Source organism: Mustela nivalis (assembly GCF_964662115.1).
Source record: "Mustela nivalis genome assembly, chromosome: 4".
Taxonomy (NCBI): Eukaryota; Metazoa; Chordata; class Mammalia; order Carnivora; family Mustelidae; genus Mustela; species Mustela nivalis.
Window position 1 is genome coordinate 66,794,986 of NC_139023.1, and position 23,255 is coordinate 66,818,240.

At 63.2% G+C, this 23,255-nt stretch overlaps 2 protein-coding genes across 5 annotated transcripts; both read right to left on the reverse strand.

The window, feature by feature from the left end:
* Positions 1-1,258: 1,258 nt before the first annotated feature.
* Positions 1,259-10,803, reverse strand: NAT8L (N-acetyltransferase 8 like). The gene is made up of 3 exons (XM_082728544.1): positions 10,352-10,803; positions 8,875-9,039; positions 1,259-6,327 (listed from the first exon to the last, which is right to left on the reverse strand). The coding sequence occupies exons 1-3, from the start codon at positions 10,725-10,727 to the stop codon at positions 5,960-5,962; spliced, it is 909 nt and encodes a 302-aa protein (XP_082584670.1). The 5' UTR covers positions 10,728-10,803; the 3' UTR covers positions 1,259-5,959.
* Positions 10,804-16,995: 6,192 nt separating this feature from the next.
* NICOL1 (NELL2 interacting cell ontogeny regulator 1) lies at positions 16,996-20,333 on the reverse strand. Of its 4 annotated transcripts, none has more exons than XM_082728156.1 (5): positions 20,205-20,333; positions 19,917-20,105; positions 18,393-18,549; positions 18,102-18,190; positions 16,996-17,109 (listed from the first exon to the last, which is right to left on the reverse strand). In XM_082728156.1, exons 3-5 carry the CDS (start codon positions 18,520-18,522, stop codon positions 17,044-17,046), a joined length of 285 nt encoding a protein of 94 aa, XP_082584282.1. In that variant the 5' UTR covers positions 18,523-18,549; positions 19,917-20,105; positions 20,205-20,333; the 3' UTR covers positions 16,996-17,043. The 4 variants fall into 4 exon arrangements, with proteins under 4 accessions (XP_082584282.1, XP_082584284.1, XP_082584281.1 ...); XM_082728158.1 differs by having other exon boundaries at positions 19,914-20,105; positions 20,205-20,284; XM_082728155.1 differs by lacking the exons at positions 19,917-20,105; positions 20,205-20,333 and adding an exon at positions 19,230-19,530.
* Positions 20,334-23,255: the final 2,922 nt, after the last annotated feature.

Here is a 23,255-nt window from a genome sequence, read left to right on the forward strand (position 1 = left end):
GGCCTCTGGAGTGAGTGCTCCTGGGTGTCCCCAGCCTTCCCACAAACCTCCTGCTGGCCTGACCAGTCCCTGGGAGCCAGCCAGCTCTCCGACTCTCCTCTCAAAGTGGCTTTCCCAGACCATGCACCCCAACAGCCTCACGGTGGCCCCCCCTGCACAGTGGGGACACGGAGGGACAGAAAGTTTACATCATTGTACAAGCCCACTTGGGTAGTCGGTGCCCAGCCATTCCCACACCTCTGCTCAGCTGCCTCTCCTGCACAGCCCTGCAAAGGTCCCCTGTGGGTCCGGCCTCCAGGTCATCCAGGCACCCCAGGGTCTCCTCTCCCGCGTGCCTCCCTGTCTGGGTTCTGAGGACCCGCGCAGCACCTGTTGGGCTGGGGGACATGTGCGAGGCAGCCCCTCCAGCAGGCACCAGAGCTGCTCAGGTAGGCGGTGGCTGGGCTTCAGCCTCCTGTGCCGATCCCACTTCTCTGCTTACTGTGCCCAGCCCTACTTTTCTTGTGGCCTCAAGGTATTGTCACTGTCTTCATGGGTTGCATGAGCATCTGTATTGCCAGGCCTGACCACTGTGTGATGGAACGTTCTGGAATCTGGAGAGCTGGATCCCTCCATGCCAGCCGTGGGCATGTGTTGCATGTCCCTGTGCCTGTGTACGTGTGGGTGGCCTTGCCTACAGGGGGCCTGTCTTCACGTGGTCAGCTCAGAGACACAGCCACTGCTGGGCTGCACACTGGCCCCAGGCTGATGTCCAAACACAGCTTGTGCCCCCCAGTAGTGAGGGTCAGAGTGAGTTGCCCGCAGAAGCCAGCCCCACAGGCTGCAAGGCCACAGACGATGATTTCAGTGATCCTAGGGCCTGCCCAAAACCCTCCCTGCAGGAGGAGGCCGACCCTGGGGATGGGATAGCAGAGGCTGCTCCTCCCACAGTGGAAAGGCCCCCGCAGGGAGCTGTCTGGAGCTGGACAGCACCTCACTGTCCCCAGTACCAACCCCCATGTCATCCTCCCTCACAGACCTCAGGAGGGAGGTGGGCCTGCCGCCATCGCCTGGGCCCCTCAGACCTGAGTTGCTCCCTGGAGGTGCCAAGTGGGCAGGTGAAACCCAGCCAAGGTGGCCAGCACAGGGCCAGTGGCCTCGGCTCCACAGGGCACCCGGCACCCACACCTGCCCGAGGAGGAGTCCAGCATCTCCAGAAAAGCAGCCCTTCCTGGCCAAGTGCCACGCGGAGGCGCTTCAAGAACTCACAGGAGTCCAATTCCGTCAACTCTGGTTTTATTGAAAAACAGCAGCACTGGGGGCCGAGTAGGCAGCCGGGCCCACAGCAACCCCTCCCCCACTGCTCACACACCCACAGGAAGCCGGAGACCCCACCCGCCCTGGCCCCGTGGCCTGTCTCCGCCCCTCTAGAGGGTTCTGGCATACCCAGGGGTCTCAGGACAGTTGCCGCAATCGTCGGCTCATGGACAGTAAGCCACAGGAAGTGTACCCCACCACCACGACCCAGTCTGCACTCTGCTCGCCCAAAGACACAGCGTCCGCAGCAGCTGTGGTCCAACAGCCTGACCCAGGGGACACTGTGTCATCATGTGTGATCTCGGCTGGTCTGGCTGAGTGTGCACCCCCCGCCAGCCCCCACACACACCCAGAGACCCAGGCAAAGGCTCATCCTGGGCCCCCCACTTCCCACAGACCTGTCCAGCGCCCTCCATGGGGGGTGGGGAGCACTACATTCAAGGTCCCCTGGGCCCTGGGGCAGGCCTGGGAGAAGGAAGCACAGCACCCAGCTGGAACCCTGCCGTTCAGCATTCAGCGTGGGGCTTAGCGCTGGCCCATTCATGCAGCAGCAGGAGGTCCCCTCCCTGTCACCACACACTTACACTTGCGTGCACACATGTGCAGGTCCACACAGGCATGCGTGGGCACACGTGTGCACGCACACGCAGCACACATACACATGTGTGCACACGTGCATGGTGCACACACACACACACAGGCACGCATACACAGACACACCCCTTCTTCAAAATGGCTAATTATTGCTGTTAAAAAAAAATACATCCAACAATGACAGGTCGGAGTCCCTCCTCCCCCACCCCAGGCCCTGGGCTGCCCCACCTGCGGCACCAAAGAGCAAACATTCCAGGATCTGCCCCACACCCGGCCCAGAACACAAGCCCCAGAAGGCCTCAGCCAAAGGCCCACCAGCACAGGAACACCGGCTGTGGCCAAAACAGAGTCATGAAAGCAGCTTCAAATGAACACAGGGTCCATGTTGCCCACCTGCTGGGGATGGGGGCCAGGCTCCCAAGGCTTGGGGACCACTGTCAGCCATTCCCTGGACACAGACAGGGGGGTGGCTCTGCTGCTTAGCCCCTGACCTGGTCCCAGCCCAGCGAGGGGCCCAGGCTCAAAGCCACATAGAGCAGGCCATGGCGGGCAGGGGCGGGCAGGCGCGGGCCAGGGACGGGCAGAGGTGGGCCACAGAAGGCCAGGGTGGGCAAGGGCAGGCTAGGGCAGACAGGGGCAGGCCAGGGCGGGCAGGGCCAGGCCAGGGTGGCAAGGGCAGGCAAGGGGGGCAGGGGTAGGCAGGGACAGGACAGGGTGGGCAGGGGCAATCAGGAGCGGGCCAGGGGGGCGGGGCAGGTAGGGGTGGGCACTCACACTGCCAGCATGACTCGCTGTGGCGCAAGAGCCTCCCAAGCACTTGCCAGATTCCCAAGGAAGCCATTTGAAGAGCAGCCCCCAGCCTGTCCACTGGAAAGGTCTTCTCTGAGGAAGGACAACCAGGCCAGAATGGGGGCTGCCTGAGGACCTCGTGTCCTCAGCCCAGCTGTAGGGCCACCCCCCACCTTGCTTGAGACAGGCTGGCCCATCTCTCTGCCCTATTCACTCAAGGGGAGCAATGGGAGGCCTGGCTAGAAGCGGGTACAGGGGAGAGGGGAACAACCTCGGCATCCACAGACAACCCCAGCTCTCCTCAGACCCCTTCCCTGGGCAGTGGGTGCTGCCCCAGGAACACTGGTGACGCTGAGCCATCCCGAGAGGCTAGAGGTCTCAGCTGCCCTGCATCCCACTGCCCGGAGCTGCCCACTGGGCTTGTGTTCCAGGCTCATCCAACAAAAACATTCTGGAACACTCCACCTCCCGCTTTCCCATCCAAAAACAGAGGCTTCCAAAAGTCCTAGGAGCCTTGTCTCCTGAGCATGGGGGCCATGTCTGGGGGCCTGCTTTCCCAAGGCCTCAGCAGGAGCCACTGGGGGAGGCCCAGGAGGCCAGCGGCGGTGTTGGGGGGGCGGGTGCCCAGGGCCTGCCAGTGCAGAGAGCTGCCCAGACACACCACTGAGTGGAAACCCAGGCAGGTGCTTCACAGAGGTAGAAGTAGTAACATCAGAATTTCTACAAATGTATAAAATTCACATCTCGGTGCACGTTTGTGGAGGATTAGCTCCCAGGCTGGAGGGAAGTGGCCACCCAGGGATAGGCATCCCCCACGAGTATGCCCAGCCTCTGGCTCCGGGAAAGGATGGGGGATCTGCTCCCCTGGTGATCTTGGGGGCTGCCAAGCTGCACATGGGCCAGGCAAAGACCCTGTCCCAAGCACAGGGTGCACCCAGCCAGTGCCACAGGCCACCCTGGGCCACCAGAATGGGAAAGACACTGCAGTCCCCGCCCCCCCCCCCACCAGCCCATAGATCCTACATGAACAGACAGACACCAGTAGGATAGGGGAGGGCCACATGTCTTCCCAGGAGCAACTGGGGCCACCTGCTTTGGCCAATGTCACCCAGATGCTGGCAGCTCTGGCCCCCACCCACATGTCCCCACACCAGGGACCCCAGGCTCCAAAGGCACAGGATCAACGGAAGCCGCAGCAGCCCCAGGCTCCCACTGACAAGACACTGCCCACCAGGCTGGGCCCACGTGGCGCCCACCTGTCCTACCTGCCCCACCAGGCCTCAGACCAGCCGCAGCCCCCAACACGCCCAACGCCAGCCAAGGCCACCCCAAGCCAAAACCAAACTAAACAGAAAGAGGAAAAAGGCACAACTGTTTGTTTTCCATTTTGCTAAAACACTTTACGTCTGTCTGTATAATCCAGATTAACAAAATCTGAGAGCTGCAAGAAAATAGGGTGCCGATTTCTGTACAGTCTACAAAACCCCTGTCCCCAAGAAGGGACCGGACGCCACCAGGGAGAAATGTACAGGGGAGAGCGGGGTCTGTACAATGTTCTACGAATATCTCGTTTGCAGACAGCAAGAAAGGCCCCTCGGGACACTGGGCTTGCTTCACACATTTGCTTATTCCCGAAGCACCTGAGAATGTCCCTTCTGTGTCCCCTACGTAGGACCCAGCTGCATGGCCCACAGTGCCTGCCACTCCCCCTTTCCCAGCTCCCAAAATAAAGGGGCCTCAGTGGGCACCAACGGCCCTCCTGCCACCACGGCCGGGTCCAGGCTCACAAGCTGGACACGTGGCCACTGCCAACGACCCTGTTCCTCCACCCACTCAGGCCACCCCACACCTGACCGCCACCGCCCACCCCGAAAGGAGAGGCCAGGAGCACAGCCAGGCTGCCACACCTGCCTCCTGGCCAAGGTGGACAGCACTCACTCCTTCCAGGGTCAGCAGGGAAATTGCCGCCATTGCTGACCTCTGTCCCACAAGTCGAGGCTGGAGGGGGGCAGCCTAGAGCCTCCACACAGACCAGAAATGCTCTTTGAGGGAAAGAGTGCTAAGTCAGGGTCTCACTCCAGATTTCAAAATCTGAAACACTCTACTCACCCGGCCACCCGCCCCCACCAAACTGGGCCAGAAATAGTGCATATTCTAGACCACACGTGTGTGTGTGTGTGTGCGTGCGTGTGTGTTAAGGTATCAACTACCATTTTGTCCCAAGAATTAAAGTCATGCAGAGTGCTATTCTGTCTAAATAACTTATTAAAAAATGGGTCGGTTTCAGGCTAGGAGAAGCTGTGGGCTCGGTGGTGTGGGCAGCGGCCTGGCTTATGGAAGATTCACCGGGCAGAGCCCATGAGCCGTGAGGCAGAGCAGTCCTCAGGGAGGTCTGGGAAAGGCCACCATCATCCAGCTGGGCCTGGGGGGAGGCGACCGCACCACTGCGTCCCCACCCTGCTCTCCTGAAAGACCCTGACCAGGCTGGGCCACAGGTGGCTGCGGGAACCACACCTGGATGATGATGCCATCAGTGAAGCCCGGGTGGGGGAGGGGCAGGGACCAAAAGGAAAGAAATAACTCGTGACTCGGTGTCAAAGCAGAGCTGGGACAGGGGCAGCAGGGGTGGTGAGAGGCAGACCAGCCTTCCCGAGCGCAGGTGGGCGGCCACGGCTGGCTGGCAGGCTGGGTGGGGGCACTGCCCGGTGTCGGCCCAGGCTGAGCGGGGCGGCAGGGCAGAGGGCCGTGGGCATGCGGCAGCCAGGCCATGTCCTCAGCATGCACGGAGCGAAGCGGGACCCGTGGCCAGCTCGGTGCCCCGCGGGCCAGTGGCCGGCCAGCCCAGTCGGCATGACCCAGACCAATAGGTCTGGTCTCCCGGGACCACAGCCTGGCTGGCGGCCGGGGATCTGCCGGGTGGGGGCCGTGCCACAGAGGCTCTGTGCTCGGTGGGCCTGGAGGGGACCCACGCGCAGGCTGAGCAGCCACGTGGGCCCGTGGCGGTCCATGCTGTCACTCTTCAGGACGAAACCCCAGCAGGCTGGGGGGGTGAGGGGCGAGGGGCCGGGGCTACACACAAACCAGTCCCGAGAGTGTCACACAGGAGCCGCAGCCCCACGCTCCCCAGAAAGCCAGCCGGAGAACCGCGTGATGGTGGAAAGGAAACACCCACCACAAACGCCAAGGGGAGTGCCTGCAAGCGGGCCCGGGTGGTGGGCAGGCGGGCACGGGCGGACGGGGTGGCCGGGCGGCAGGTGGGCGGCGGGCAGGCAGGCAGTGCTCACTCCTCGCGCAGCTGCAGGCGGTAGCGATGGTAGCGGACCTGGAAGAAGAGGCGCTCGGCCAGCGACAGGGTCATGCCGGGCAACACGTAGTGGTCACTCGAGCCCATGTGTCTGAAGCCCAGCGACTCGTAGAGCTTGTGTGCGGCCACCTTGACGGCCGTTGTGCCCAAAACCACCGCCGAGTAGTTGTGAACGAGCGCGAACTCCAGCACCTTGCGGCCCAGCGCCTTGGCGATGCCCTTGCCACGGAAACGTGAGTCCACGGACATACGCAGCAGCTCCACCGTGTTGTCTGCCTCGTGGGCCCGTGCCGCCACAATGCCCACCACGTTGCCATCCAGCACAGCCACCCAGAAGCAGGAGCCTGCAGGGACATGGCAGTCAGGGCTTTGGCACGACAAAGCTGCCCCTCCAGGGCCCTCGGTGCTGAAAGAGCTGGGCCCAACCTGCCTGTCATCCACAGAGGCCCTGCCCTGGGCCTGAGGCCAGGCAGACAAGAGCTACAGGGCCAGAGTCCCTCCCTCAGTGGCCAAGAGCTGGGCAACCCTCAGCCACGCAGACCCCTCCTCTGCCCAACTACCCCTGAGCCAATGCGTGGATGGGCAGTGAATGGCCACGGATAGGCCCTCACTCCCAGCCACTCGGGGTCCACCATACTTGTCCCCATGCATCCACACCAGGGAGCTGGAGAGAGGTGCCACAGCGGACCTCCAGAAGGACCCTGACAATGGGGACTTCGGGGGGCCTGGGAGGACAGGCCAGGGCAGCAGGATCCCTCTGGGAGCCATGCCCTAGGGACTTCAGGAGGTCCTGTGGCCACCATGCTCCTGGGTTAGGAGGAGCCTGGGAGCCCCATGGCCTGCTTGGATCGGGGCACAGAAGCAGGCCCTTGGCAGGCTCCGAGGATGGTCCAAGTGGAGAAAGGGGACAGATGGGCACCACTGCATACCTCCCACTGACCCTGGCCTCTCCTGGGCAGGAGTCCAGTGGCCAGGCCAGCTGTCCCCACCCATGGCCTGGACCAATCACAGTCCCACACGGGGCAGGGAGAGGAAGAGGATGGCCAAAGGGGGATCAGGAGAGAAGCAAGAAGAGAGAGAATGAAAGTGGGTGGGGAGGCCTACAGGGCATGAGAGTCTGGTCACCTCTGCTGACCATAGGCCCAGGAGCCCCAGGAGGCAGAGACTGGCCAACAGGGCTGCCTGCTGAGGAGCCCCACCTACACTCGCCCTTCCCACGGCCACTCCAACCCCCACAGAAGTGTTTGCCACCAACTACCCCCACCTGCTCTCCTTAAGCTGCCATACTCTCCCCCATCAAGGTTTTGCACATGACCTTGCCCCTCCACCCAACCCCCAAGGGTCCCCCACTGTCCTGTCTGCCAGCATCAGCTGGGCAGAAGGGGCCCTTGTCCCCTTCACCACCATACCTGGAGACCTGGCATTCACCCCGAGCTCAGCAGTGGCTGAGGGCTCACTGCCCCGATGGACCCCCCAATAGCTGGCCTGCCCTCCATCCAGGGTTTCTGGCTCCCCTCACACACCTAGGCCAGACCAAGTCTTCCCACCCTGAGCAGCCTGGTCTTGGCCACTGCGGTCCAGCCTCCCTGCCTCAGTGGAACCTTCCTGCAACCTAGCAGGCATCCCAGGAGGGCGAGCACCGCCCCACACCCAGGGAGACTGCAGCCCAGGAAGAGCAGGGTCCTTATGCTGCCCCCCTGGCCCCCACCCTGAGCCCCCTGCTGCTTCAGCAGCCTGGACCTGGGCACCAGTGAGGTGGGGCTGGCCCTCGCGCTCCCTCCTGTCCCTGGCAACTCCATGGAGGCTGATAAGCTGAGTTCAAGCTTATGAGAGGGTCAAAGAGAACCCAAGGTGCCAAAGCCTGGCAGTGGTGGGAATGGGAGGGCAGGCAGGTTTCCGCAGGATAGGCCGGCTCCCTGGGAGCCAGCAGGCATGGGAGCTGGCAGTGCCAAGGTGGGGCACCCCTGCACTGGTATACTGTGCCTCTCTTGTCCCCCACTGTCCTTCTGTGACCCTCAGCAGGCTCCTCTATGCCCTCACCAACTGCTGGGACCCACACTGTTCCATTTCCCCAGCCTGGGAACCCTCTGCACCTGGGACACCCTCACATCCCAGAGGGCAGAGACAAAGCCTCCCTTCTCTGGCTCCGGACGTGAAGGAAACCCTGGGATCCGGCCTCCTAGAACCGGGCCTGCCTTGGGCTCAGCCTGGACAACCAGAACAGCCAAGGAGCTGCAGGCGGCTCCAGACCAGACTGAGCCCTTCCTTGCACAGAAGCCCTTCCTTGGCCCTTCCGTGCTGGGCCAAGACCCTCTGCCTCACTGAGTGGCCCCGAGACCAGAAGTGGGGACTCAACACCCCTGCTCTTCCAGAGCTCCCAACCCTCAGAGAACCCCCAGAACCCTCTCCCCACCAGGAAGCCCTCTGCGCCTGGCACTCCAGGCCAGGCCGACCCCTGGCAAAGCACGGCAGACCCCAGCCCCTCTGAGAGCTCTGGGGAAATGCAATGTGCAATCAGCACAGAGAGCAGAGCCGGGACACGTGGCAGCCCCTCTTCCCAGGATGCAGGACAGAGGCCCAGGGTCTGTCTGGGTGCACACTCAGGGGCCTTGCCTCACCACCCAGGACCTAGCTCTGCCGACGCTCCCCCCGCCCTGCCCGCCTGCTGCACCCCCAACCTGCAGCCAGAGCTCTCCCTGACTCCAAAGGCACATCCCAGGGGTGCAGCAGCCTGGGCCCATCCAGGCCTGGCCATCCCCCCTCATCCCTGCCCTCTGGGGCCTGTCTGTCCGAGGTGCTTGGGATTAGGGCAGCCCCCCAGCAAGAGGGGCTGCTCGAGGGCAAGAGGAGCAAGGGGAGGGGACAGGATGGGGCTGGAGTGGAAGGCTCACCCGGGGGCTTCATGTAGTACTGCTCGATGTCGGCCATGTCTGTGTGCAGGGCGCAGTCCAGATAAGCCAGGACCACCTTCCGGCTGTAGTAGTAGCGGAGGCCCAGCAGCCCCGCTGGCACCAGGCACGTCAGCAGCAGTGAGCGGGTCAGGGCGAAACACAGCACTGCAGGGGGAGGACAGCCCAGTGAGTGGCGGACACCTGCCCGGCTGACCGGGGGACCCCCCCACCCACCAGCTCCCTGCTAAATATGCCAGCCAGACACAGGTGCAGACAGGCCTTGCCAGAGGTGCTATGACTGTCTCCCTGGAGGAGCGCTAGGCAAGCCTGCCTGCTCCTGCTGCTTTGCCCTATTCCCAAACTCGCTACCCTATAGGCAGGCTGATCGGGAGTCTGACATCACAGGACTTCTGAACGTCCTGAGCACAGCAGGGGCCTCTGGGCAGGCTGCCCTCAATGGCCAGAGGCAACAGCCCCAGGCAGGGTTGGAGGGGCCCCCATCCCTGGAAGGGGCTCAGCATACACCCTTGCCACTCTAGCCAGAGGGGAAGCTCCCAGGCCCCTGCAGGCTGTCTCACCGTTGCAAAAGTGGGAGAGGAAAGGGACACCTTCCAGCAGAAGGCCCCAGGACCACCTTCTCCCCAGGGCCAGCAACGGGGGTTATGAGGAGGGTCCGAAGGAGAGGGTAGGGAAGCCGGAGATTGCTTCCAGATTCATCAGGGCTGCCGGAGCCCATAAACCTACAGCAAAAGTCACTTTTGCTGCATGACCTTGGGAAAGTAACAAGCCCCAGCCTCAAGCTCCTCACCTGTGAAATGGGGACAACCACCCTCCGGGGCTTCGGGAGAAAGGCCTCAAAGCCCCTGCGGGGGCTACCACCCCCCCCCCCGCCCCCTCACTCTGCCTCCTCGGTGCTCGCCCTCCTCCGGCACCCGGGGGAGCTGGCTGTCTTCCCCTCATAAATTAGCACTTGGAGAAGCCGAGGCAGCCTCCTCCGCCCCGCGGATTATATATAGTTCACGCGCCAGGCGCCGAGCCTCAGCCGCGGGCGCTACCTGCCGCCACCCCGCCCCCACCCGCGATGACCCGGGAAGGAACCGGGCCGGCGGGGCCGCACAGAATGGGGACGCGGGCGGCGACCCCGGCCCTTTCCCGGCCCGCAGCCCCCTCCCCTCCGCCGGCGCTTGTTCCCACGCCCCCGCCCGGCGCGCCTTGGCCGGGAGCCCGGACGCCACCACCGGTGGCCACCTCGCCCCAGGCCGCTGCAGAAAGCCGGTGGCGCGCGGGTGCGCGTCGGGGCGCGAGCGTGGGGGCCCCACCGAGGGGGCCCGCTTCCCTCCCAGGCCGAGTCCCGGACGGGCACCGGAACGCTGCCAGGCCCGGGCCCCGAGGTGGGGGCGAGCGGGGCCGAGGGCGCCCGGCGCGTCTGTTCCCGGAGGGGCCGGGCGGAGCGCGCCGGGGCCCCCAGCGCACTGACCGGCCAGCAGGGCGTAGAGCAGCTGTGTGCGCGGGTGCTGCCGCAGGCCGCGGAAGGCCGTGTTGGGGATGCGCTCCATGATGCCGTCGTAGAAGATGCGGCGCGCCGCCTCCTGCTCGGCCGCGCGGAACTCACGGATGTACACGCCGCGCCCCCCCGGCTGCCCCGCGCCCCCAGCGCCGCCGCGGGGCTGGGGGCCGGGCGCGGGCGGGGGCGCGGCGGGCGCTGCGGCCGGCCCGGGCGCGGCGGGCAGCGGGGGCCACATGGCGCCGGCGGCGGCGAGCAGCGCGTCCTTCTTGGCCCCCGGCAGCGCCTCATGGTCCTCGGCGGCCACGATCTTCGTCTCGCAGACCATGTCGGGAGGCCCACAATGCATGCACCCGGCCGGGCGGCGCAGCGCGGGGACGCGGGCCGGGCTGCGGGCGGGCACAGCCCGGGCCCAGGGCAAGGGCGCGGCGCCCTCGGACCCGCGGTGGCGGCGGCGGTGGCGGCGGCGGCGGCGGCGGTGGCGGCGGCGGTGGCGGCGACGGCTTAGGGGCGCGGGGCGGAGGCGGCGGGCGGCCGGGGCGCGCGCAGGGAGCTGCGCCGCATTTTGGAGAAGTATTTATAATGCAGCGGCGCCGGTGCAGTCGCTGCGCCCGGGGTCCCGCAGGGTCCTAGCGTCCACTGCATTGGCTGCCGAGGGTCACCATGTGATCTCGCGGGTGGGAGCAGACGCCGCCTCCGCGCCCGCCCGATGGCACACTTGGGCACTGCGCGGCGGCCGGGTGCGGGCGGCCAGCGGGAGGGCGCCTGGGTGGGGGTGGCGCAGGCAGCCCAGGGCACGACGGAGCGGCCGAGCCCCGCGAGATGGCCAGGGACTAGCGCGACCGGGGTCCCCGGCCCGGAGGGGGCGCTCCGTGGGGACTCCCGGCAGGGCGCCTCCCGCCCGGCCGTTGCACCCCAGCACCTCCACCCTTCAGCGCGGGCCTGGGAGCACCGGGTCCTGGGGCCGCGCCGCTGCAGTTCGCGGCGCCGCGTCCTCCTTCTCTCCGGCCGGCCGCCGGGCGCAGTCACCGAACCAGCTCCAGCTCCAGCTCCCTCCCCTTTGTCTGTTCGCTACGCCGGCCCGGGGCCCCGGGAAGGGGCGCCGCGGCTTCCCCGGCCTGACGCCCCCTGGGAACCTGCGCCCAGGGCCACGCGGGCTGGACGCGTGGGTACGCAGTCGCAGCGGAATGTGATGCCTAGTTCGCCCGCAGCCCCCCGCGTCCCGGCGCAGCACAGCAACCTTCTGCTCCGACACCGAATTCCGGCATCGGACACGGGGGGCGCTGGGAGGGTAGGACCCCTCCTGGCTCGCCCCCCCGCCACCCTCCCCGGCCCGCGCATGCGCTCCACGATCTCGGTGCAGGTGCGGGGGGGCGGGGGGATGCTCTTGCTGAGTCTTGCGGGTCCCCGCGAGCCCTACCTGCTTACCGACGCTGCGGGCCGGGGGCGGGGGGTGGGGGGTGAGCGTGAGGGTGAGGGTAGGGGACAGGTAATCCCAGATCCCTCCCCTAACACTTTATGAATCCAGCCCCCTGCCGCTATGCACCCCTTCCCCGCGTGGTCCCGCATCGCCCCGCATTCCCCGCGGTAACCTCTCAGGGCAGCCTGGAGCTGAGTTCACCTGCTTGGCTGGAGTCGAGACCTAGGGGACCAGGCCTAAGGACTCTCTGCCTGCCTGGAGCCCAGAGAGGCAGCTACCATCACTTAGAGGCTAGGAAGAGGATGACCCCTCGCCAGCGTCACACCAAGGGACCCCGACAGAGTAGGGAGGACGCCGGACCCAGGAGCTGAACTAATCCACAGCCAGGATCGCCAGTGCAAGGACCATGGTGGGAGGGGGCCGCCAAATTGGGAAGTCACCCCACGCTGTATTTCCCACATGCCAGGATTTGTCTGGGGCTTGGCTGTCATCTTCCAGGAGAGGAAAGTGAAATCACGGAGAATCTCAAAGGAGCATACAGATCCATTCAGAAATCACTCCGTATGCTGCCTGAACGCTGACGAGAGCCTGACCAGCCATGGCGGACCCGGTTCCCGGGGTCCTGAGGTTGACCAGGTGGAGAGCAGAGGTGTCCCAGCAGAGCCAAGAGCAGGCAGGGCGTCCAGGCAGGAAAAACAAGTGATGGGGAGGGATGGCTCCAGTGCCTGGAGGAGTCAAGGGGCTTCAGAGGAAGGGGAGATAGGGCTTTGGATGTGGGCCTTGAGCACCAGATCAAGGATTCGGAAACACTGTGCTTTTCTGTGATGGGGGCCAAAAGGAGGGAGGACCAGGTGGAGGATCTAGGAGCTCCTGGGCAGTGTCCTGATCCCTGACCTCTGATCCAGGCATGGTGTGAAGAGGCTGCTCCCTGCAGAGTGGCTCTGCCCTTAGAGGGCCACAGCCTCTGCTGAAGACCACCCGACCCACCCACCCCCAGACCCTGAGCTCGATACTATCCTCCTCTGGCCCCCAACAGTCAAGCACATAGGTGGAGGGAAAGACCTGCATTTCCACTCAGCCTGACTTTGGTGGGTCCTCCATCTGCAGAGGTCCCTTCCTCCAGGTGGCCTGACCTCACCTTCAGCCCTAAGTCCTTGAACCCCCCCGCCCCCCAAGATAGCTTGGCTAGCCTAGCACTGCAGCATCCTGGTCTAGAGGGCCCTGGAGAGTACCCAGAGGAGGTGGGGAGAAGTCAGCCAGACTCAGTTTAAAAGGGACAGAGCTAGACCCCAGGGACAGCCACCTGGAAGATGTTGGTGACCTCACAGCCTTGGCTTTAGAGCTCTGAGAGGGGGTGATCTTAAAGGGAAGAGAAGTCTGCCTAAGCAGCAGGCTCCCAGGCCCGCCACTGAGCCTGTTCCCTCCCTGGTGACATGAAAGCCATGTCGCCTCCCCCTCACTGCACTCTCTGCCCACATCAGGAACCCATTTCACAGACAAGGCAGGGCCGGTCTGTTCTCTGGGTCTGGTCTCGCATGCATTCCTCTGGCTTCTGCTGCTCGGGGTCCCCTCCTCACCCACACCCTAGTCGCCTGGGCAGCCCCGACCACCTGCAGTTCTACCCCACACCCCTGCAGTCTGGGCTGGGTACCAGGCTCGCAGCTAGGCCTGGGACCATGGCAGGGGGGGTGGGTGCACCAGACCAGACCCCTCCCAGATGCCAAAGTTGGAGTAGGCTGGGAGCCCTGGGCCTCCCCTGCTCAGTGCTAGCGGTGGGTGCCAAAGACAGGATGCGCGTTAGTAGAAAAGCCCTCATCCCAGGTGAAGAAGGGACCCACGGGATATCCCAGGGCAGACCTACGGGCTCTCCTCCGAGGACCCCGCGAGGGCCAGCCTGTCCCCTCCGGGGAAGAACTAGGGACTGAGACCCAAACTTCATCAGTGGTCTGAAGTACAGGGAGCCTGGGAAGCAACAGAGGTGGGTGGGAGCACTGGAGGAAGACCAAGGGGTCTCCAGAGAAGTGAACCAAAATACCAGGGGGTGGGAAGAAAAAAGAAAAACAGACCAGACAGGAGGCCCAGTGTGGAATTGACAGCAGCTGTCCAAAGAGAAAAGAGAAGGGAACAACAATAATATAATAAAGATTATTGTTTTGGGCTAAGGGCCCGAGACTCCTGATTAAAGCCTGTCCACCTTCAGTCCTGAGAGTGTCCTGGGAGTGGGAGAGAAAGGCTCCTGACAGGCACTGGCCACCAGCAGCTGGTGGACCCAAACTGCTCAACCTTCTCACCCAGAGCCCATCACCAAGCACTCATCCCTCCCTTCCACACAGGCTCAGTGAGTGCCCACCCTCTATCTGGGCCCTGAAAAGAACAAAGCTCTGTCCTCCTGAGGCTTTCCAATCTAGCAGGGAAGGGGCCAGAAATAAATAAAGGAGATCAAAGCTCTAGTATCCCTTGGGGACAAACAAACAAACAAACAAAGCAAGGTAGGATAAGGAACTAAAGAGTGAGGTGGGTCATGGAGGAGGCCAAGTGAGTAAATCCTTGGAGAGATGATGGCCTGTGCAAAGGCCCGGAGGTAGGAGGGGATATGAATTTAACATGCCAGCAAAAGATATTTTCAGACAGGCCAGCTCAGAAAGTTTACACACCACTGGATTTTCTAGAAAGATACTGAGGACAAGCAATATGGAAAGAATGACAAGAAGTCTAGGAAGAAGTGACTCTAAGCCAGAAGAGTGAAAGGGGCAGTGGGGAGTATGGAGTACCTAACTCGCTGGGAGCAGCAGGGCCAGGGCCTGGCAGGAGGCATTGAGATGACTTGAAGGTAAGGATGTGATAAAGGCAGACAGCGTGGGAACATTAAGGCAAACATCAAGTCCAGAAAAAACTAAAGTTCTCCTAAAGATAATGCATTCCCAATTCACTGCTTAGCTCCCCTCCCACAATTGACCCTGTTCTTAAGGTCAACAATGACCAGTGCTGCCAAACCTAGTGGTCCAGGCATGGCCTTTCTTGACCTCAGCAGCATGTGGCACGATGACCCCTCCTTTCTAACCAAAGCCCTCACCTGCCTCATCTCTCTTCATGCCTGGCAGCTGTCCCCTCTCCTCTAGGGACCCCTCCTCTCTGCCCTCTTTTTTTTTTTTTTTTTCTCTCTGCCCTCTTAAGTGCTCACCTCCGCAAGGGTCTCAGCCAGCGCTTGTGTTCCTAACTTTCTCCCTCTGGCCCCTTTTCCACACATATCTGTCCAGTTGCTTTCCAGACCTCTCTGCTCAAGGGCCTAGGGCCGGCCTCAACACTAGCACGGCCGGGCACGCCAGGATCCGGGCTCCTCCACCAGCCACTGCAGGCTCTGTCTGGGGAGCTTGTGCTCCTACTTCCCCGCAAAGAATATTCCTATGAGAGGCTTTCTGAAACAAGCCGTTGGCCGTCCCTGTCCTTCAGTGTAATAGAAACCCCATTTTGTGCCAGGCCTCATGGCTGCCCTTAAAATATGGGGTGCCCAGGTAAGTTTAAATTTTGAATAAGCGAATAATTTTTAGTACAAATATCCTAAATACTGGTGGGACATAATTATGCTAATAAGTACTTACACCAGAAGTTCTTGTACTTATTTTTTTTTATTTTTTAAAAAGATTTTATTTATTTATTTGGCAGAGAGATCCCAAGTAGGGAGAGAAGCAGGCAGAGAGAGTGGGGGAAGACGACTCCCCGCTGAGCAGAGTCCGATGCGGGGCTCGAACCCAGAACCCAGAGATCATGACGTAAGCCGAAGGCAGAGGCTTAACCCACTGAGCCACCCAGGCGCCCCAATACTTGTACTTTTGATAGGGGAAAGTATTCATTGGTCCTAGATCTGCATTTGCTAAATTGGACAACCCAGGCACAGAACGCAGTCCAGCCCCACCTCCCCGGCAACCAGGAACGGCCACGTGACGGAAGCCAACCAATGGAACATCAGCACCGCCGGGGCGGGGCCCGGGAGGGAAGGCACCTGCCGCGGTCCGCCCTCCGCTCCTTTCTGGGGCCCCAGGACCGAATTCTGACCCCTGCCATCGCGTACCCCGCTCACTTCCAGCACTGAGGTCTGGTCTGAGCTTCACATGGCGTTAGCACTCCCTCCTCTCTCTCTGGCCTGCTTTAGAGTTCACAGGAATCCGCACCGCCAACCTCTAGCTCAACCTCCCACCACGACCAAGGTAGGACTCTGGTTTGTTCCCCGTGGTCCAGACACGCGGAGTGGAAGCTGCATGCCTGGCGCCTCTAGGCAGAATAGCCCAGAGGACAGGATGGGTCCTAGGGTGGGAGCAAGGGCAGGGCAGGTGCTGTGGGGCTGAGGCCTGGAGGAAGTCTCTGGGTAAACGTGCGTGAGCCGGGGGTGGGCGATCCTCCTCTGCTGCAAGAGCAGCAGAAGCGCCCTGCTGCAGGGAACACTCCAGAAAGGCCAAGTATCCCACAGCTGTCATGTCCAGCCATGGCCCCACCACACTCCTGGAGGTTGCAAAGCATTGCTTGGATACTACAAAACACTGATGGAAGGAATGGAGGGATGGAGGGAGGGTTACCGGACTCCCCAGGAGGCCTCCTGTCCGGTGCTACACACACACTTTGGATGAGTACGGGCCTGTTACTCACAGATGCAACACTTGTATCTGGGCCCAGATTCTTATTCCCTGGTGCCCAGGGGCTGGGCTGGGGCTGGAGGAGGTCCCCAGCAGGCTGGGTGGAGGCTGTGGGGACCCGGCCAGCCCTCCCTTCCTGGAGGAGCCTTCCCTGCTGCCTGCTCCTCCTGACTGTCCAGGCAGCCACCGTGGGCCAGGAGACACTGGGGTCCAGGTCGGGGCCTGCAGGCAGCTCCCCCTACAGCCATCCCCAACGCAGTGCAGAGGAGCCTGAGTCAGGGGAACTCAGCACTGGCACAGCTGTTCCAGGGGCAAAGTCAGCTTCTCTGCTCTCCTGGCCTCAAAGGGCAGGCAGGCAAGTGAGCAGGTGTCTGAAGGCAGACTTGCAGGGGCCACACAGTGCCAGCGGCTACAGGTCCTCATGTCAGGCTAGACATGCATATCTGCTTAGCATCTGCACTGGTGTGGCTCCCACGGAACTGCTGGGGGAAACCAAGTCCCACACCAGGAACTCCGAGGGGCGACGCAGATAGGCTCTGGTGGCCAGAACAGGACGACAGGACACAGTATGTGGGGCCCGTGTTTATTGATGGGGGAATAGTGGCGTATGAAGGGCCTCAGCGGCCGGCAGGCCAGCAGGCACACAGGGCCCGGCGCTCGGCCTGCAGCAGGAGGGTCTCGGTCTGCAAAGCAATAGGGGCAGTGAGGGCAGGGCACTCCATCTGCCAGCTCCCGAGGGCACATCATCTCCAGGTGGTACTGGCCGTACCCTCTCCAACTGTTCCTGAAACCTCAGAACCCCCCAAACACCCTGATGGTCAGACCCTCTGCTACCCTGGGGGCCTTTTCCCTCCCCACGTTCTTCCTCTAGACTCTCTGTGGTTTCTGCTGGCTCAGCTGTCCTGTCCCGGACCCAGCACATGCTCATCCCCAGCCTGGACTACTTCCCAGTGGTTCTCCTTCAACCCATGTGCTGCCTCTCAGAGTCCCCAAACACCATCCCCAAGATGGGCTGGGGCTGCTCCTCTCAGGGCCCCGGCCTCAGACTCAATGGGATCCAGACGCTAGGAGCACTCCAGACCTCGATCTGGGCCCTAGGGAGCTGGCCAGGAAAGGGGACCTGGGTAGGGCCTTCCCTCCTTTCCACTTCTGGAGATTCTCCCGCATTCCGGAGAGGAGTACCTATCTCTGTTCTAAGTGAAAATTCCTTTAGCTAAGGCACAGTGAGGACGCAGGTGAGGGTGGGAGGGCTCCGCGTTCCTCCTAGACTTGGGGGGTGACCCTCTGCACACACCCATTCCTCCCCAAGTGAGGCTGGGGGATGCGGAGTCTCCCAGACCACCGTGCCCAAGCTGCCCTTTCTTGCCCAACCCTTCCCACCTCACAACCCTTTCTCACCCAGGGAAAATGACCCCTCTATCCGCTGGCCGCTGGGCCTCATTGCCCCCTGTGGGGGGATGCTGAATGAGACTGGCGGTTCCTTCTCAGGTCCTGGCCTTGGGGCAGGGGGCACCCTCCCTCCAGGGGGCTGGAAATGCTCATGGGTGAGGCCTGCGCCCAGAATGCCCCTCCGAACACTGGAGCCAGATGAGGGCAGGAAGAACACCGGCCAGTGCCACAGGTTGGGTCCTGGCCCCCACCCCCAAGCAGCTGCCTCCCGGCTAGAGGGGCTCACCCTCGAGTCCAGGCTGTAGGCGGTCTTCCGAAGGTCCTGCAGGGCGCGCTGCATAAACTCGAACGCGTGACAGTCCACGCACGGACGGCCTGCGGGGGTGCGCATCAGAGCCGACGGAACGTCATCCTAGCCCAGCTCCCCCCACCCAGCACCTCCCACCGAAGGGGCGGCCCGGGAGCCCGACTGCGGAAGGGGTGCAGGGTCGGTGCTGGGAACAATAGGGAGGCATGGTGCTCTCGCACGCCCCGGTGGCGTCGGGGCCTCGTGGGGAACCTTCCGCGACGCACGTACTCTGCGCGGGGACAGCGTTCCCGGCGGCGGGCTCGGCGCGGGCCTGGAAACCCAACAGCGCCACGCTCAGCAGCAGCAGCAGCCACGGCGGCAGCGACCTCGGGAGCCTGCACAGCGGCAGAGGGGCCATGGCCGAGCACTGGGAGCCGGGGCCGCCCTGCAGCGAGCCGCGGGGATCAGTGGCGCCCTCAGCGGGCTTCACCGACCCCCTAACCCGCCCGCAACCCCCCGGGCCCGCGAACCCCTCGCCGCAGTTCACGGACCCCTCCCCACGCTGCCCGCACCCCCCGCTCCAGGCCCTCGAACCCCTAGCACCCCAACACAGCCCTCGCCGCGGTTCACGGACCCGTTACCACCCCGCCCGGACCCCCCGGGCCCGTGAACCTCTCGAACCCCGCCCACCCCTCCCTACTCCGGTTCAGGGACGCCCCCACCCCCGCACCCCCCAGGCCTTCGAACCCTTCGCCGTGGTTCACGGATCCCGCACCCCGCCCTCACCTCCCAGGCCCGCGAGCCCCGCCCACCCGAAACTCCCGAAACCCTCCCACCCCTCCCTCACCCTCGGGCCCGCGAACCCCTCACACCCCGCCCACCCCGGGCCCCGGAACCCCCCTACCCCGCCTTCATCTCCCGAGCCCGCGAACCCCTCCCACCACGCCCTGACCGTGGTTCACGGACCCCCCTCACCCCGGTTCAGCAGCCCCCCTACCCCGCCCCACTCCGGGCCCGCGTACCCTCCCATCCTGCCCTCACGGGGGTTCATACACACCCTCACCCCAGTTCAGGGAACCCCGTAACCCGCCCCCCAGGCCCGCGAACGCCCCACCCCGCCCTCACCGCGGTTCAGGGACCCCGCGACAGCAGCGCGGGCGACTCGGGAAGACGTGCTGCGTCGGCCGCGCACCGCGCATGCGCTCCGACCGGACCCCGCCCGGGTCCCCCATCCGCCGTTGTTGTCATGGGAACCCCAGATTGCTGGAACCACCAGTTTAAAGGGGCCGAGGAAGCTCCGAGAGTCTGAGGGCTCAGCTCTGACGGGGGCTGCACCTCCAACCCCCACCAGGCTCACCGACCTTGGAGTCCGGAGGGCTGCCGGGAGGAGGCGGCGGCTGGGCAGAAGCCAGCCGCCTCCAGAGCCACTGCGGGCGGGAGCAAAGCTGAGGAAGCGGGAAATCTGCTGCTGGCGTCCAGCGGTGCCCAGTCTCGGGGTGACCCTGGGGCCAATCCTGAGGGAGGGGCTCTATGCTCGCCAGGGGTCGGGGAGGCTCCCCGCTGGCCGCTAGAGTCCGGTGGGGTCGGGTCGCATTGCTCGGAGGAGATCAGGGCCAGGAGCGAACCAGACTGTGGGGCGGTGGAAAATCTACCCTCTCTGGTCCTCACTCCCGCGCGGCCTCGCCCCAGACCCTCAGGATCGGGGACAAGCCCTCCGGCCGGCCGGGTCCTTCCTCTACACCTCTCGGAGCGTGGACAACTACTTGTCATTCCCCTTTGGCCCCACCTCTCCCAGCCTTGAGGTCCTACCACCTTCCCGGGCTGTGTGACTTTGGAAGGGTCGCTTGGCTTTCCTGTGCACTTTTCTTCCTCGTGAAGGCGCAGGGCTGTTGGAAGCGAAGAGCCTCGCGTGCTCCTCCGAGGCGCCCAAGGCGCGCGGGTTTCAGGTTCCGGACCGGCCCCTCTGGAAAGGACGCGCTGCACTTGGCGTCTCCTGGGTCCCTGCAAAGCCAGCCAGCTCGCGGGGGGGGGGGGGGGGGGGAAGGCGCCCCAAGCCCACGTCCCGGCCGCGTGCGTGCGGGAGACCCCAGCAGCCCGCACCTTGTGGGGCAGCGCGGCGCCCCGACGTCCCGCTCCCCTGCGCAGGGCTTCGCGTCTGCTGTGGCCGGCTGGACGCTGCCTTTCCGACCCAGGGAAGGGGCAGTGCTCGTGACTGCCACTGTCTCCTCTTCCCCATAGGGCGGGCTCCGGGGGGGTGGGGCGGTGCTGGGCCGAGGAGACTGCAAGCCGCGATCCCGGACGTGCGCGTTTCCGTGCTCTTCCTCCCGGCGGCAGGGGGGGGGGGCGGGGGAGGCTCCCGGGGCGGAGCCCTGCGCTGCAGCCTTCCTGGCCCCTAGGACCGAAGACGTGTTCGACGTTGGCTTTTCTTTGCCTCTCCATCTCACCCTTGTGACATTTGCCGGTCAACCTCTCCGCACACAGACACAGCCTCGTCCACGTGCGGAGGGGAACCCAGCCTACCCAGAAGCAAGGCGCCGGTAGACCTCAGGCAGCGGGGCTCTGGAGCACGCTCTTCCCAGCCCCCACCGCAGGCTCGTCCAGCGCTCCCTGCTTAGTAGGGAGAGGGTGCGGTGCTCTGCGTCCCGGGGGTTCCAATAGCGCCGGGCTCCAACCCCTCCAGCCCCGCGGATCCAGCGTCGCGTGCGCTCTCTCGCTCTCCGGCACTCCCGGCACCCGGGGGACTTCTTCTGGTCTTCTTCAGGCCAACACACGGTCCAGCCTGACCTTGGAGCCCAACACACCCTCCACTTCCTGCCGCGACCGCGCACGCCTGGCCGAGGGGACCGAGGGGCCGCGGGATGTCGGGGCCGGGACCCGGGGCGGCACTCGGAGCTGCGGGGGTCTTGACTGCGGGGATCGCGGAGCTCCCTCTCTCCCCATCCCCCCAGGGCTGCTGTCCAGTCCCCAGAGCACCGGCTTTCCCCTCTCAGTTGGAGCCTCCTCTCCAGGGAAGAGCCTGTGATCTCTTTTTCTTCTCTGGAACTCAGGACCCTGAGACCAAGATCTGAGCGGAGATCAAGAGGCAGCCGCTTGGCCGTCGGAGCCCCCAGGCGCCCCTGTGATTTTTTTTAATTTCCGAAGAAAACAAGCCTAGTGAGTCCCTCGCACTCTCCCCGCCTGGGCTGCACCTCTCCCCGTGATCCATTTCCCCCTCCTTTCTCTCTTGAACCCACTCCTGCCCGGTCTGCGACCTCGGCTACCTTAGCCTGCCCACAGAATTTTGGGACATCCCCAGGACCCCCGTCCCGGCTCAGCAGCCCCGCAGTCCCCTCCCCGCAGCGCTCCACCTTCGCCCGCACCCCTCAGGGCGCTGCTAGGCGGTCCTTTGCCCCCCACTTCTTCATGTTCCCTCCTGACAGTCCCTCCTCTGGGACGGTATACACCTGCGACTGTGTACACCAGCCACCAGCCTCAGGCTCCCCTGTCCAGCTGCTTTCCGAACACCAGCAAGGGGATAACTAGCCGATCTGATGTAACCCCTTCCCTGCCCGCCAAGATCAAACAGCTGTTATGTCCACAGCCTTCCCTGACTCAGGTCAGGACAGTCTGTCTCTGTAGAGTCTCACACCAAACGTGCAGCAGCCCTTCTAGAAATCGTGTCTGCTGCACCCCCAGGGCCAGCAGATCCTCCTCCCCATCTCCCGCTACTGCCCGGGCTGCTGCCCCTCATCTGGACTCCTGGTGGCCTGGCCCCTTCTGGACCCGTCTGCTGAGGCAGCCAGAACTTTTTCCTACACCTACTTGTTTACATTGCAGCAACATACACACAACATGAAATTTGCCGCTGTGACCTTTTTAAGTGAGCAATTCAGCGGCATCAGGCATGTTCACAATGTTGTGAACAGCTCCCCCACCTCCAGAACTTTCTCCTCTTCCCAAACTGCCCCTAAGAAACGCAAGCTTCCCATCTCTCCCCGTCCCCCAACCCGACACCCACTGTCCACATTCTGTCTCTATGATCTGACACCTCTGGGGACTCACAGAAGTGGGGTCACACTGTGTTGTCCCTTTGTGGCTGCTCATGGCACTGAGCACAGTGTCCTCGGGGTTCATCCCAGTGGGGGCAGGAGTCAAAATGTCCCTTCTGTTTAAGGCTGGAGAACGTTCCACTGCACAGATGGGCCCCACTTATCTGTAGGGGGACACTTGGGCCACTCTGCTGGAAGTAATGCTGCTGCTAAGACGGAAGGATGTCAGACACTCTCTCCACTCACCGTCTCTTTACATCCCGTCATCCCCCAGGGACAGTCCAACACTTTCTGTGGCTGAGACCCTGGGAACATGGCAGGGGAGGAGTGCAGATATGTTTTCACATCAGTGTTTTTATTTTATGCAGATGCGCCGGGCGCGGTGGCGCACGCCTGTAGTCCCAGATACTTGGGAGGCTGAGGCAGGAGGATCGCTTGAGCCCAGGAGTTCTGGGCTGTAGTGCGCTATGCCGATCGGGTGTCCGCACTAAGTTCGGCATCAATATGGTGACCTCCCGGGAGCGGGGGACCACCAGGTTGCCTAAGGAGGGGTGAACCGGCCCAGGTCGGAAACGGAGCAGGTCAAAACTCCCGTGCTGATCAGTATTTTATGCAGACGCATACCCAGGGTGGGATTGCCGGATCAACATTTTTATTTCCTGAGGAACCTCCCTACTGTTTCTACACCCACTTACCTTCCCACCAACTAGTGCATAGGGGTCCCTTTTGTCCACGTCCTGGCCAATACCTGTTGTTTCTTGTCTCTTTGATGAGGGCCATCCTGACGGGGGTGAGGGGACTCCTCTCTGTCGTGGTGTCTCTTCTTGTGAGGACACTAATCCTGTCACATTAGGGCCCCTTCTCTATGATTTTATTTAACCTTGATTTTTTTTTTTTCCATAGAGGGCCCCCTGCTCCAAACGCAGACACACAGGGTTTAGTGTTGCAATAGACTGGGGGGTGCAAACATTCAGTCCATTACACCCCCACCCTCCCAGACCCCTCTACCCTGTCCGATATTTTTAATTCTTACGATTCTCACCTTTTGACTCACTGTGTACTTTATTCAATATGGTGATTTTTCATTGTATCCAGAGTTCTTTGGCCTTGGGGATATTTGGCA

Excerpts from the sequence above, each read along its gene's own strand:
- NAT8L (XM_082728544.1), bottom strand. The coding sequence starts at position 10,727 with ATGCATTGTGGGCCTCCCGACATGGTCTGCGAGACGAAGATCGTGGCC. Across the intron at positions 9,040-10,351 it reads GCTCTACGCCCTGCTGGCCG|TGCTGTGTTTCGCCCTGACC; the intron begins GTCAGTGCGCTG and ends CTCCCCCTGCAG. Across the intron at positions 6,328-8,874 it reads GTACTACATGAAGCCCCCGG|GCTCCTGCTTCTGGGTGGCT; the intron begins GTGAGCCTTCCA and ends ATGTCCCTGCAG.
- NICOL1 (XM_082728156.1), bottom strand. The coding sequence starts at position 18,522 with ATGGCCCCTCTGCCGCTGTGCAGGCTCCCGAGGTCGCTGCCGCCGTGG. Across the intron at positions 18,191-18,392 it reads GAACGCTGTCCCCGCGCAGA|GCCGTCCGTGCGTGGACTGT; the intron begins GTACGTGCGTCG and ends GCACCCCCGCAG. Across the intron at positions 17,110-18,101 it reads CCTACAGCCTGGACTCGAGG|ACCGAGACCCTCCTGCTGCA; the intron begins GTGAGCCCCTCT and ends ATTGCTTTGCAG.